Source organism: Rhamphochromis longiceps, linkage group LG18 (assembly GCF_057381845.1).
Source record: "Rhamphochromis longiceps isolate RC_006_pf linkage group LG18, R_longiceps_female_GT1.1, whole genome shotgun sequence".
NCBI lineage: Eukaryota > Metazoa > Chordata > Actinopteri > Cichliformes > Cichlidae > Rhamphochromis > Rhamphochromis longiceps.
In genome coordinates this window covers 9,800,685-9,813,230 of record NC_140574.1, presented here as the reverse complement: position 1 = coordinate 9,813,230, position 12,546 = coordinate 9,800,685, and the positions used below count along the sequence as shown (strand labels likewise).

The window sequence follows — 12,546 nt, the reverse complement described above, 5'->3', positions numbered from 1 at the left end:
TTCTCAAATCAAAAACAAATAAAGATTAAGATGCTATAACAGAATATGGACCTTTATTTGCTTGAGCACACTTCTGACATTTTCCAACAGGACATCAGACTTCAGCTTTGCTTCTTCCCACTGATTGGAATAAGTTATGCACAACTCACAATCCTCTGTACTGCTGGAGATCATCAGAGCGAGCAAAACTGCAACCTCTATCTTCTGTCAAGATACATGATAAATAAATGGGTGGAGAGGTTAACAGGCTCCGTCATTTTAATATGCCAAACTTTTTCCAGACACAAAAAAATAAATAAATAAAAATATAGGGAGTTACACTTGGAGTGAGTTTGTCATGATCCTCGATATTAGTCTTCCTGCGTTTCGGTTTTGGGTTTTCTGCCTCTTTTTCTTCATTTTCTTGTTCCTCTGGGTCAGGAGGCAGGCAGAAGTCCAGTTTCTTGATCGCAGACTGATCATAATAGATGCCCGGAGAGAGCAGGATAAGTGTCCGTCCAGGGAGCGGAGGCACGTTGTGACGACAGGAGATCTGAACGGCAGTTTCCAGAGCTTTACGGTAACGGTCCAACAGTGCAACAGTGTAGTTCCTCTGACTGCACACATACAGAAAACTTTAGTCTTACACTCTGTGCAGATTGATTCTTTTTCTCACTACCAAATACATTTTAATCTGAACCGATCTGCAACATAAAAACATTTTCGATGTCATTATAAGCAGTTTTGTGGCAGTATATATTTACATTTTCTTCATGTGATGCTTTTGTAACCTGTGCATCACTGCAAAAGCAAATTATATATAGAAAACATCCAAACAATGCAGTGTAAAGATTAGCAAACCAGGAATGTTTTTGTTTTTTTCCAAAATTAACTAAAGCTAAAAGGAAAAGTAATTATCACCAATTCAAAAATAACATTCACATACTTGGCTTTTATGAGCTGGGCCTTCTTCATTCTATACATTCGAGAGATAAACGGCACCCTGAGTGTCAGCCTGATCCTGCTCTTTTTAGTCGTTTCCCACGTCAGCCGCTTTAAGCGCTGGCTTTTGGGAATCTTCTTCAGGATGTCCATCAGGATCTTGTTGGCAGAGGGTAGTTGTTGCTGTACTGCAGAGGCTAAAAGAAAAAAAGATTGAAAGGAGAAGTGCTATGTGTGTTTTTTTGTTTTTCACAGATGTTTACACCTCATCTATGGAGGGTTACGTTTTGTGTCATTTTGCTGACATATTTTAGTTTAAAACTGGTCACATAAACTTAGCAGAAAAAGTATGAAAATTTGTGTGGCCGATTAATTCTTAGTTGTAACAATGCTCTTGGCAATAAATCTTAAACTGTTGGAAAGCCTGTTTATTTCACTTTAAATGGTCCTATTTTTGTAAGGAAAACGTATTTGTGGGTTGAGCAGCAGAGTTGAGTAACCTCCCAAAATTTCTCTGCTAATCACAAACAGCTTATTCTGCTATTGACTCTTGCTTGGTGTAGTTTATTGGATTGGATGCCTGAAGTTGATTCAGATTGTAAACTCATTACTTACAGTCCACATGTTGCAGACATCAGTACAATTGGGCCTAACAGTAAAGGGCAGACATGGCAGCCCTCTCAGACTAGAGACTGGCTGTTCCCAATTGGCCCCCAAGACTGTAGAAGACTGCCTACAGTTCCTAGTGCTGCCAGGATGAGGAAACTGTCTTCCTGTGTTGTTGTCTTCTTGGGATGCCCTCTTCATGGGCCATCTCTGACATCCACCATTGAAACTTAGCCTTCAATTTGGAGATGGTCCTAGGGCTCACTTCAAATAATGCTGCAATTTGGTTTTGGGGAGTAAAAGCTTGAAGTTGCCCTATAGCACAGGCCCTAACCAGATCAGAACTGATATGAATTCAGCAATTGCAATTCCATTGTCAATATCAATTATCAATTTGATTTCTTAGTGATTTTCATTGGCTCTGCTTTGAGAGCCACCACCATCTCTAAGCAGTATGTCAAAGACATTGCATTTTTGCAAATAAATTGCATGCTCTGCGGTCAAATGTTTGTGAATGTTGGAGGTATTTGCTGTCTTCGTTGTAAATGGTGTTGTGATCATTATTTAAAAATGTAATGTATTACACATATCACACAGAACACTTTTCTTAAAAGTAATGCAGTGTGTTGCCTTCTCCTGTGAGCAATTAAGTAATTCATTATACTACTCGTTCCGTTACTTTCGTGCAACTTTCATGCTGAAACGCACTGTCACATAATAACCAGTTAATAGCATAAACCTTAGCCTAGAGCCCCACATACAAACACAAATCCCTATCCTAATAATGACACACATATGATTTTCTCTTAGTATTTAAATATGAACACAAAGCAATGATGAAAACCAGCAGAGATGACCACAGTAATTCTACTGTAGAAACAAAAACCAATAGAAAAGGAGGCTGAAGCCTTACGGCTTATCAGTGAACTTGTTGAAGTTCAGGGTCAGGCTGCTGGGCCTGTGTTGACATTCACTCAGCTTTAACATCACTGTGGGTTTTTGAATAGCTTAGTGTAAGCATGCTCTCAGCGCAAGTGCTTGAAATAAGTTGAGGTTCTATTAGCAGCATAATGCAGTTTCCACTTTACCATCGTGCTCTCATCCTTTTGTGCAATAAAAATAAAAGCAAGGTCCATATCTACGCTGCAGACTGCGCCAATCTTTTCCTTCTTAGACACATGAACTGAAATCAGCTGATAGCAGGGGAATTGATAGGCAAGCAGACTAACAGTTCCAAGAAATTGGACTACTAGGAACCGGTTCTTTACAAGAGCTGGTTCTTGTTTCCCATCCCTAATATAAGGTGCCAATTAATCACCTGATTGAACAAATTTCAAAACAAATTTCCCACCTGTGGGACTAATAAAGGTCATCTTATCTTATCTTGGCAGAGTCAATAGCAGTCAATTGGCCAAAAAAAAAAAAAAAAAAAAAAAAATCCCAAATATTCCAGCTGTGACTGTAGGGTCACCCCGCCTCCCCTCACATTACACCCAATATTTGATCCAAATTATACATTCCAATGAATCATCTAAATTTTAGCCTATTTGATGTAATATAGACTAATACTGATTTAATAATGAATATGGAACGTTTTTTGCACTATAGTGCATCTCACCCATAGCGTAGAGCTCCATGATGACTTTGTAGGCAGCAAGGAATCTAAAAGGAAACTGTCGGCTCTGAACAACTGCTTTCTGTAAACAAATTACAAACAGTTACAGAGAACCTGATGAGCTAATTTCAACAGCAAAACAATTTCACTCATCTTTTACTCGCTTTTTATATGCTTTAAAATAAAGATTTATAGTGTGTTTCACCTCATTGGTCAGTCTGCTGAGGATCTTGTTGTGATGAGCCTCACTGATGCCCTTAGTAATCATGTTCCTCAGATTTCTCAGCATGGCCATGAATGGAAGAGACTTGGTGTCTGCGAAGGGGAGACATTATCTGTCTGTGTGTGTGTAATCATGTTTATCTTTGAGTATTTGCAGGTTATGTATACACGCATGCTCTGTCTACTTTAAAGTCTGCTGTACTAAATATTAAATAACTAATTTAAACATAAAATTCATTGATGTGTTGTAAAGAGTGATTGAGGGCTTTTAACTTGAAGGAATGAACCTCTGAAACACACTGAACACACAGAGGGAAAGATGATGCATTTTTTTTTCCTATCATCATGTGCTTGGTAAAGTGATTCAGTGGTTGCACTGCTGTGGTCAACAAGCCCGTGCACATTGTTCAGTTCAATAGAAAGCCCAAGCTTTTTGTTTTTCAGACCTATGAGCTTCTCCCAGGTGGCGGCCTTGTTGCCCTCCATACTGAGCAGCCGTTCCCACGTCTGCGGCTCCTTAAGTTTCATTCGCTGCCCAGCTCTCTCCCTGTCCCACACGCCTTTCATTCCACTGTGTGTGAATGCCTTCACATCAGCTGGATACCTGATGACAACAAAAAACACTGCATTTTTATATGCACCTGATTTCTACCTTCATTTCTCTAAAGAATAAATATCAAAGAGGGTCAAAACAGGAACTCCAACAAAAATGTGCTGCATTTTACAAAGAATTGAGTACAAATTCATTTCTCTGAGACATACCAGCTATCTTTTTTTTTTTTTTTTTTTTTTTTTTTTTTCTCTAAATGACATCAGAAACAGCAGTATGCGACATTACGTGATGGCAGAGCTTCAGTTCATCCTTTGTCATTTTTTTTTTTTTTTTTTTTTTTTAATAAATAGGACAGGGGGAATGAATGAGAGAGAGAGGGGGAGAGAAAGAAAGAAAACCAAAGGGGAGAAGAGACGGTGAGAAGGGGGGGGAAGAGAGAGAAAAAAAAAAAAAACTCCTGGGTCACCTGTATGGAGAAAAAAAAAAAAAAAAAAACAACAAACAAACAAAAACAAACAGAGGAGACAGCAAACAACAAAGAGCAACATAATAATAGAGAAAACAAAGCACCATCACAATAAACTAGCTAGTCATAGATATCAGTATTTACTAAGTAATAAACGATATTGTGCAGCACGCAAGATAGACAGCGCACAGTGTGCTTTGAGGCAGCAGCCAAGAAAGCTTTAGTCCGCGTCTGTGAATACCCATGTGTGCATACCTGTGTGGATCAGCATGCTTGCATTCCAAAGGTTTCTCCATGTAATGATCTGCTAGGGAGTGTGGGGGGGCCACAGCCCCGTCCTCCAGGGTGTGAAGCGGGTATGGAGGAGATCAAACTCCAGACATCCAGAGGCCCCCAGAACACAAGAGACCATGGAAGACCAACAGAGGGGCAGCCGCGCCACTGTCCCAGTAAGAGCTGAGGAGAGTCCCAGATGAGGGCTCGCCCAGCAGCCGCGGAGCAGAAGTCAGGGGGAGTTGCAGTGACGCGCCCGTGAGCTCCGCCGGCCCCCAGCTGCGCCTGAGTGACCGAGCCCTAGGCCGAGAGGCCGGGGGCACCCCACCTCCAAAGGGGCCCGAGCGAGCCCCAGGCCCCAGGCCCTGACAAGCGGCCGCCAAGGAGTGAGCCGGTGTGCACCCGGACGCCCACCCCCAGACACAAAGAACCACCAACACACCGACACCTGAGGGAGTCCGCCACCGGCAGGGGAAGTGGTGGTGGGTGGAGATAGGCCTCCAAACCTTGGAGGGCCTGAGGTGTCCCCAGAGAGGTGGCGTCTGATACCCAACCTGACATATAGACACAGACATACAGGCACACACAGACACAAACATCCATTCCCACCCTCATGCTCTCATATGCACTCACTCCACACTCAACCAACGTGGAGACAGACATAAAGAGACGCTGTACACACAATCACACTCCCCAAGCGTACTCTACAAACCGGGTCTAGGTACCCTTGCCCCTGGAGGGGGGAATTGCACCCAGACCCAGGTGGTGTTACCCTTTTCCCTGCGGTGGGGAGAGGCAGACCACCCCGACTCCGCAGCAGCAGGGAGGCCCCACACCCCAGACCGCAGTCGGATGGCCAACTCCTCCTACTAGCCCTCCCGCTCCAGCAGGCCGCAGAGAATGGGGGTGGGAGAAGACTCCAAACCTCCCTCCACCCGCTCATTGTAGTGTTGATGCATATGTGTTCTAAGGTGCAATTAAAACCCAGGAGGGCATGGAGCTACCTGCCAAGGAGCAGCAGGTAAGCGCATAGTCCCTCCTGCTAGCCCTCAATGACTAAGTGTATTTAAAATTGAGAGGTGGGCAACGACGTCAGGGGTGAGGTATACACCCTGATGGTGATTTGGACTCCGTGATTGTGCCCACCCCCAAGATCCTATATGTATGTGTAATGAGAGTGTGAATAATGTGAATGTCTAAGTTGTGGGATAAAATTGAGGCAGAGGCAGCCAGAAGGGGACGGGGGGGGGGGGGGGGTAGCCTCCTCTGCACCCTGGTGACATACCCCCACTCCAAGGCCCTGCATGTGTGGGTGGTTGTGGAGGAGCGGGAAGAGGGAGGCAGCTGGAGATGGGGATGATCCAGCTATCTTATAAATTAGAAAGGATAATGCACCTCTAGTGCAAAAAAATGAAAACACTGCATACATTTATATTTTTAGCGAGACTTTAACTTCCTATCTCCAGCATTTATAGCCAGTACAGAAAGATTTTAATAAATGGTTCTCGAACAGATATGATGACAAGCATCTGTAAACATACAACTAAACAGATACAAGGTGTCAATCACCAGAAAAAAATTAGGACTTGTGGACGAAGCATAATTAAACAGCATGAGAATTACATGTTTTTTTTATGTGCTTATGCAACGTGAAAGGAAACAAACTCTGAAGCACAATTCTGCAGGTCTTACTTTTTCCCCAGAATGGCCATAACGTGTTCAGCCGGTTCTTTGATGTGAAGCCTCTTGATCATCTTCTTTATGCTGAACTCGCTCTGCTTCTTATCCACCACCTTTAACTGCAACTGCATCCAATCACAGACACAAATAAAGCAGCCATAGCCGACGTTTAAACAAGAGTAGAAAAACGGCTCTTCAAGAGAACAAAAGCAATATTAAAATGATGAATGAGTCATTCATTTTTTCAGTTGTTTAGCAGGAACTTTTTCAACTCAATCTGCACTAAATGATCTCACAATCTTGTCCTTTCTTTTTATATTTTAGCACTTTTCCCTTTAGGTCAGAAAAGACTTTGCTTAATCTATGAGATCCATTACGTTTATGATTAAGCCCATTGCACAGAAGCTTGCAGCAGCAGGTGCACATCCAACCGTGCTCAGCAAAGACGTGTAGAAAATTGACATAAACAGCAAAATATAATTATTTACACGACAAAACGAAACACACATTTTAGTTTAGTTTTCACTCATAAAATCATAAAGGTGCACACTACTGGAAGGCTAGAAGCTGCAATTTCTTAGTAGTTAGCAGATTTTCATGATAAGAACAACTCATACTCTCTCTGAAACAAGTTGTTTTAGCTCTTCTCATTTTAAGTCAACTTTTTCCTGATTGGTCGTTTGTCAAAAACTGGTTTGAACAGCAGGTGTGTGGAGCTTCTGTGCTCAAGGCAAAAGGCGGTACAACTGCGTGCTAGCAAGCAAGTAATATGCCTATTACAGTAGTTGGTAACATGAATCATTGTGTGATGCTCAAGATGATTTTCACTTTAAAATAACTCCATGGAAATTCTAAAGAGTTACAGCCCACCGTAGTGTTCCTCTCACTGGATTGTGTTTGGGGGGTTTGGTTGAAGCATGACTCATAAGAATGGATAATTGGTTGGTTTAGGAAGGAAGAGTGAGCCACCGGCACAGGAGAGACAGAAATATGGATTAAGTAACTTTTCCCTTGTGCTAGTTTATTTTCCAGTGAATGAATGAATCTGTATTTTGTTTTAATTAATTGTTTTATACACACAAAACTCCATATACATATTTCTATATATACAGTTACTCTTGAAAAAGCAGGATGTTGTCTCCTCAAAAGTGTAGCCTTTTCTGCTAGTCACTGGAGCACAAGCACTATGACTTAAATATAAAACATTAAGAGAAAATAAAGTTCTGGGCCTCACTAATTAGTAAAGCCTGGTTATATCCTTGTATATATGACAGGAAATAAGAACGAGCATAATAGGTCTGTTTTAAGAAAGCACTTCATTAAACAGTAACTAAAAAAAATAGAAAGACAGAAAGGAACTGAAAGGAAGCGCCTTATTTAGTGACACAACAGTAAAGTGTATTGACTTACAAAGTTCTTCAGAATTGATGCATTTGATCTGACCAAGTCCGCCCACTCCTTGATCTGTTTATCGGTTGGCTTCTGGAAGTCACAGATGCCATAATATGTGTGGTCAGATACAGATATTTAAAGCATGTATGTATAAGAAGTGAATTTAGAGTCAGCTACACAAACACAGAAACCACAAGCAGTTTTTTCTGGTTGAGTCAGTGAGGCAGAACAAAAACAAAACAATAAAAGCAAAGTGTTCATCTCTAGTACTAAAGTTTTTTCCCCACTAAAGAGGTGGTGAAATTAGTATTACTTGGTTAGGCCTTAATTTCCACATTGAGACCTTAAAAGTTTAGGAGAGAACATAATCACTGAATGTGTACCTTTGCTTTGCGCTTGTTGCGGTTGTGCTTACAGCGGTGCTTGCGTGTGTTGTATTTGGCCAGCTGATACTCGCTGAACTGCTTGAACTTGTCAGCCATCGCCTTCTTCAGGCACATCGGCAGAGAGCGGCTGAAGCACTGGAAACATCAGATTGTAGTGTGAAGACAGACTTGGTGCATCCAGATCGTCCAGACCGTACAACAGATAATCATTATGACTTACTGTACTGTAGATTCTGACTATTTCCAGCCAATCAGACGGCAGCTGTACAGCAGCACAGAAGTATCTGCGGACATGTGGCTTGGTGGGCGGCAGGTTGGCAGCCAGAGCCAATAAGAAGTTCGCAGTGATCCGAATATTTAACTTCTGTCGAGTGTAAAGTGCCACCTAGATTGGAGCAGACAGACCATATAATATATGACATACATGATTATGTGTACCATTCATTAGCTGTGCTTACTCTCATGACGCACCACTTTAAATTGGTTATTTGAGAATACCTGATGTGTGTGCATCAGGGCTGAAAAATTAAGCAAACACCAAAGTGGAAAACCCCCCCAAAACTGCAGTTCCCTCAATGAGCCCTTCAGCCTGGCTCCAGAAGCAATTCACTCTCACTAAAAAAGCTCAACTATTAGCATTAAAAAGTAGGTTCTGGTCTCTATGAGTAATTTCCTTCTTCATAACAACTCTAAGAGGGGTGATATTTTTGTTGCTGTTGTTTTATAACTCGCTCGTTTTGATAGAGTTAGGGACGTGGCTAATTTAATCGACAGGCAGCTAAAACTGATTGTGCTATCCCTGACCTCTGATATGAGTGATTAAACTGGATTTTCTACTGTTTTTACCCTGTTGGACCCTTTGGGAAATTTTTTATGGCTTATCTGATTAAAACACAACATGTGTTCAGTGGGTTCATAGTTCATCTTGAAGATATATTGGTAAGACTTACAGTTAGGTATGCAAACATAGACAGCTATAGCTGACTGCCATCTTCTAAGTCTTATCTCTGCTAACTTAAGCCACTGAACTGGACTGCTCTACCATGTTTTGCTGCTGGAACTTTGAGCATTGTTAATCACATTATCTCACTAATAATACAGCTTGTTCAGCGAAGCTGAAAGGAGAAGAAGTGGTCAAGGTAGATGAGTTTAAATACCTGACTTTAACCATCCAAAGCAATGTACAGTGCACAAGAGAGGTGAAGAAGAGAGTGCAGGCAGTGTGCAGTAGGTGGAGAGATGAGTGTTAGGAGTCGTTTGTGTCAATAGGATAGCAAGATTTATAAGATGGCAGTGAGACCCACTATGATGTATGGTTTGGAGTCTGTGCCACTGACAAAAAGACAGGAGGAGTGCCCGGGATGGACAGGATTAGAGATGAGTATATCAGCTGAGCTGAGCAATTTGGAGACAAAGTTAGAGAAGCAAAACTGAGATAGTCTGGACGTGAAGAAGAAGGATAGCAGATACAGTGTACCAAGGATGTGCAATAAGCAGCTGCCGTAAGATTTGTGAATGACGTGAAGCAGGACATGGGCTGGTGTGACTGAGGGGGATGCTAGAGACAGGGTGAGATGGAGGCAGATGATCTGGTGTAGGAGGAGGATATTTCTTTTTCAGTTTTGATCAGTCTGATTTTAGCATCTGAATGCTAACAGTATAGTCTTATCTGTACAGTTTTTCGATGCAGTTTGCAAACCAGGTTGTTACCTTTAGTTGGTATTTCAATGCTCTATCCTGTTGTCCAAATGGGATCATTTCTGGCTCTAAATAGTTAGCATGAGTACAGTGAAATAGTCTATGAAAATATTCTGAACATCCAAGAAAGTAAAGCTCTTGTTACATGTTGGGCACACCTTAATGCAAACTGACAATTTGCATGTTGGAAGCTGTGTGACCTTGTGATAAACCATGTTATTTTTTTTTTTATCTTGGGTTGAACTAAAGACATTCGTAAATTCAACCAACAATACAGGCTTGTGGGAATTAATTGGTCTGGAAAGTCTTTGCAGATCTCCTCATGACCTACATGAGGAGACTGTAAAAGAGTTAGCTAATTTGCATGTAGCTACTAATGCACTCATTTATAACAACACATTTGTGCAGGCAATATTTTCCTGAAACAGAGCAACAATTTAATATTGCCTGTGATATATGCAGTCATAGTAGATTTATCCCATTGTCACATGGTGTTGAGTGTTTATCTGTTTTGTTTTTTTTAATTTGCTTTTCTACCACATTGACATGATAATGGAGTCCTGGTGGAGTTAAAATATTAAAAATTTAGTTCCCATGCATACCTTCAGAAGAAACTGTGGGTCATAGGCAGAAATATCCTTTGCCAGGTTTGTGATTCTGGTCCAAACACTGTCCTCTGAGTCCCAGTCCTTCTGGCCTGGAGCTGTGCTCTCATTGACCAGAGAGCAACACACAATGTTCAAGAGGAAATACTGAAGGACAGACAAAGACAAGGAGTCACTTTAATCAGCACCCAGGAGTTCAACACAAATAAATTATTCTCTATAACCTTTTTGTCTTTCAGCTCCTCTTCGGCCTTCTCGTTTCCTCTTTCGACCTCTCCAAATTCCTCCTGTCTGACAACCTCGGCTTGTTCAAATTCTTGTTCCATCAACTCTGTTTCCAGTACAGGCAAGTCCATAGTTTTCTCAGCATCAATTTCTTCAGCCTCATTATCTTCATCCTCAGAAATCTGCTTGTGCAGAACAAATTAAATTACAAATGACATGCAACAAAAGTTTTAATAAAATTTGATGTGTTATGATTTTATGTTTAAAGAGGAATGAGGAATATCTCATGTACCACACTTGTTTCTTCAAAACTGAAAGGCATCACTTCAGATATCTCATATCTTTCATCTGGATCCCCTCCATCATCCCTTTTCTCTTCTTTACTCATGAGATCATGGTGGAAGAATGAAGGAGTTTGAGCAAAGTTAGTGAGTAGAGCACCACTGGCCAGGGATGTGGGGAGCAAAGAGTCATTAGGGACTGAGGAGGTCAAGGAAAAAGAATGATGAGATAAGTTACTGTCTAGGAGCTTGTTCTGGGTGCTTAGGAGGGGAGAAGTGAAGGAGGCTGCAAAGGAAGAAGTGGAGAGAAGGGAGGATGAGGTGGAAGATAGTTTGGAGGGTTGGAGAGAGGAGCAAGAGGAAGGCTGTGCTGCAAAATCTATGAGTGGGGAGGAAAGCTGGGGCATTATTGTGGAGGTTTGAGCTAAGAACTTATTCTCCAGACTTGGGGGAGAATAATTTGAAGTCAAACTTCTCCCACATGTTGCCTGCTGCTGCTTCTGCACTCCTGGGGCCAGGCTTGCTGACTGCAAAGTCAGAGCACTCATCTGCAGAAAAAGAGATCAGAATGTCAAAAGCCACTCCTCTCCTCTCAGTCACAAGCCATATAATCCTAGAGAGCACAGAGTATTGAGTGGCAGGATTCCTTCTACTGTTTGAACAAGCACTGTTTTATTGTATCTAAGGGCGTGAACCATATTACAGGAACAAAGTCTGAAAACATGATGCCCAACAGACTGTAGATAGTGTCATTGGGAAACATACAGAATAATGCATGAATAACATACAGAAATGTGAACAAATATAAATCTGTCAAATATAAATACAAATATAAATGGGCCTTGAAGCAGACCGCAAACGCAGCTCGAAACTAAAGTAAAACTTGCTAAACTGACACATAATTGGGACTACGACGTTTAAACTTGGTGCGGTGATCTCCAGAGTTTGTTTTGGATTAAAAAAAAAACAAACAAAACAAAAACAACAACTCATGTTATGTCATCGATTTGACAATTATCCATGTGTAAACAACAAGAATAAGGGCAGTAAAATCAGCCACCAAAGTCAGAAATAAAACAAACACTGATATAAGTTATACGGAAAGAACATTAGCTGCAATGAATGAACTGCCAAATGCAAACACAGCACAACATTTGCAGCTGAATTCAATATGGGAGCAAATGTTTCGTTCTTTGCAGTGACTCAAGTTTTCATAGGCGTGGTTAGCTACAAGGACGATTGCTAGACACAGGAAACTCACCGCAAAACCCACAATTTCAACTCCGTGGGTAGAGAGTTTGATATACAACGTTTCCGTCAGACGTTATTTTCTGTTTCGAAGCCCCTTCAAGTCAAGAGTAACCACTGATTTCCTGTAAACGGCTGTCATACAAACACCTGTCCTGTCAGCCGGCTATCAAAAGACCAGTGATTGGTCAGAATACTGTGTTCGTAATACGATTTTTTTTTTTACCGTAATACCGGACATATGGGTGTCGACCAGAAAAGAACAACTGTCACGCGCAATAAATTCAGATATATTTATTTGAAAAAGATAATAATCTTAGATAAACATATAACACCATAAAACATATCTAAGCTGTTTAATGTTCAAATAATAAA

At 41.3% G+C, this 12,546-nt stretch overlaps 1 protein-coding gene across 2 annotated transcripts in view; it reads right to left on the bottom strand.

The window, feature by feature from the left end:
- The window catches only part of tep1 (telomerase-associated protein 1), a 47,785-nt gene that overhangs the window by 35,075 nt on the left and 164 nt on the right, over nt 1-12,546 (bottom strand). Inside the window, exons 1-14 of one of the 2 annotated variants that reach the window (XM_085388775.1) lie at nt 12,185-12,497; nt 10,935-11,471; nt 10,642-10,824; nt 10,415-10,564; nt 8,335-8,499; nt 8,112-8,249; nt 7,747-7,818; nt 6,349-6,461; nt 3,811-3,968; nt 3,348-3,457; nt 3,146-3,224; nt 926-1,118; nt 320-596; nt 52-204 (exon numbers count right to left, since the gene is read on the bottom strand). In XM_085388775.1, the coding sequence (XP_085244901.1) occupies nt 52-204; nt 320-596; nt 926-1,118; nt 3,146-3,224; nt 3,348-3,457; nt 3,811-3,968; nt 6,349-6,461; nt 7,747-7,818; nt 8,112-8,249; nt 8,335-8,499; nt 10,415-10,564; nt 10,642-10,824; nt 10,935-11,471 (2,328 nt within the window). In that variant the 5' untranslated portion in view covers nt 12,185-12,497. Of the gene's footprint in view, nt 1-51; nt 205-319; nt 597-925; nt 1,119-3,145; nt 3,225-3,347; nt 3,458-3,810; nt 3,969-6,348; nt 6,462-7,746; nt 7,819-8,111; nt 8,250-8,334; nt 8,500-10,414; nt 10,565-10,641; nt 10,825-10,934; nt 11,472-12,184; nt 12,498-12,546 lie in introns of those variants that run through there. The other variant, XM_085388776.1, reaches the window with a different exon arrangement.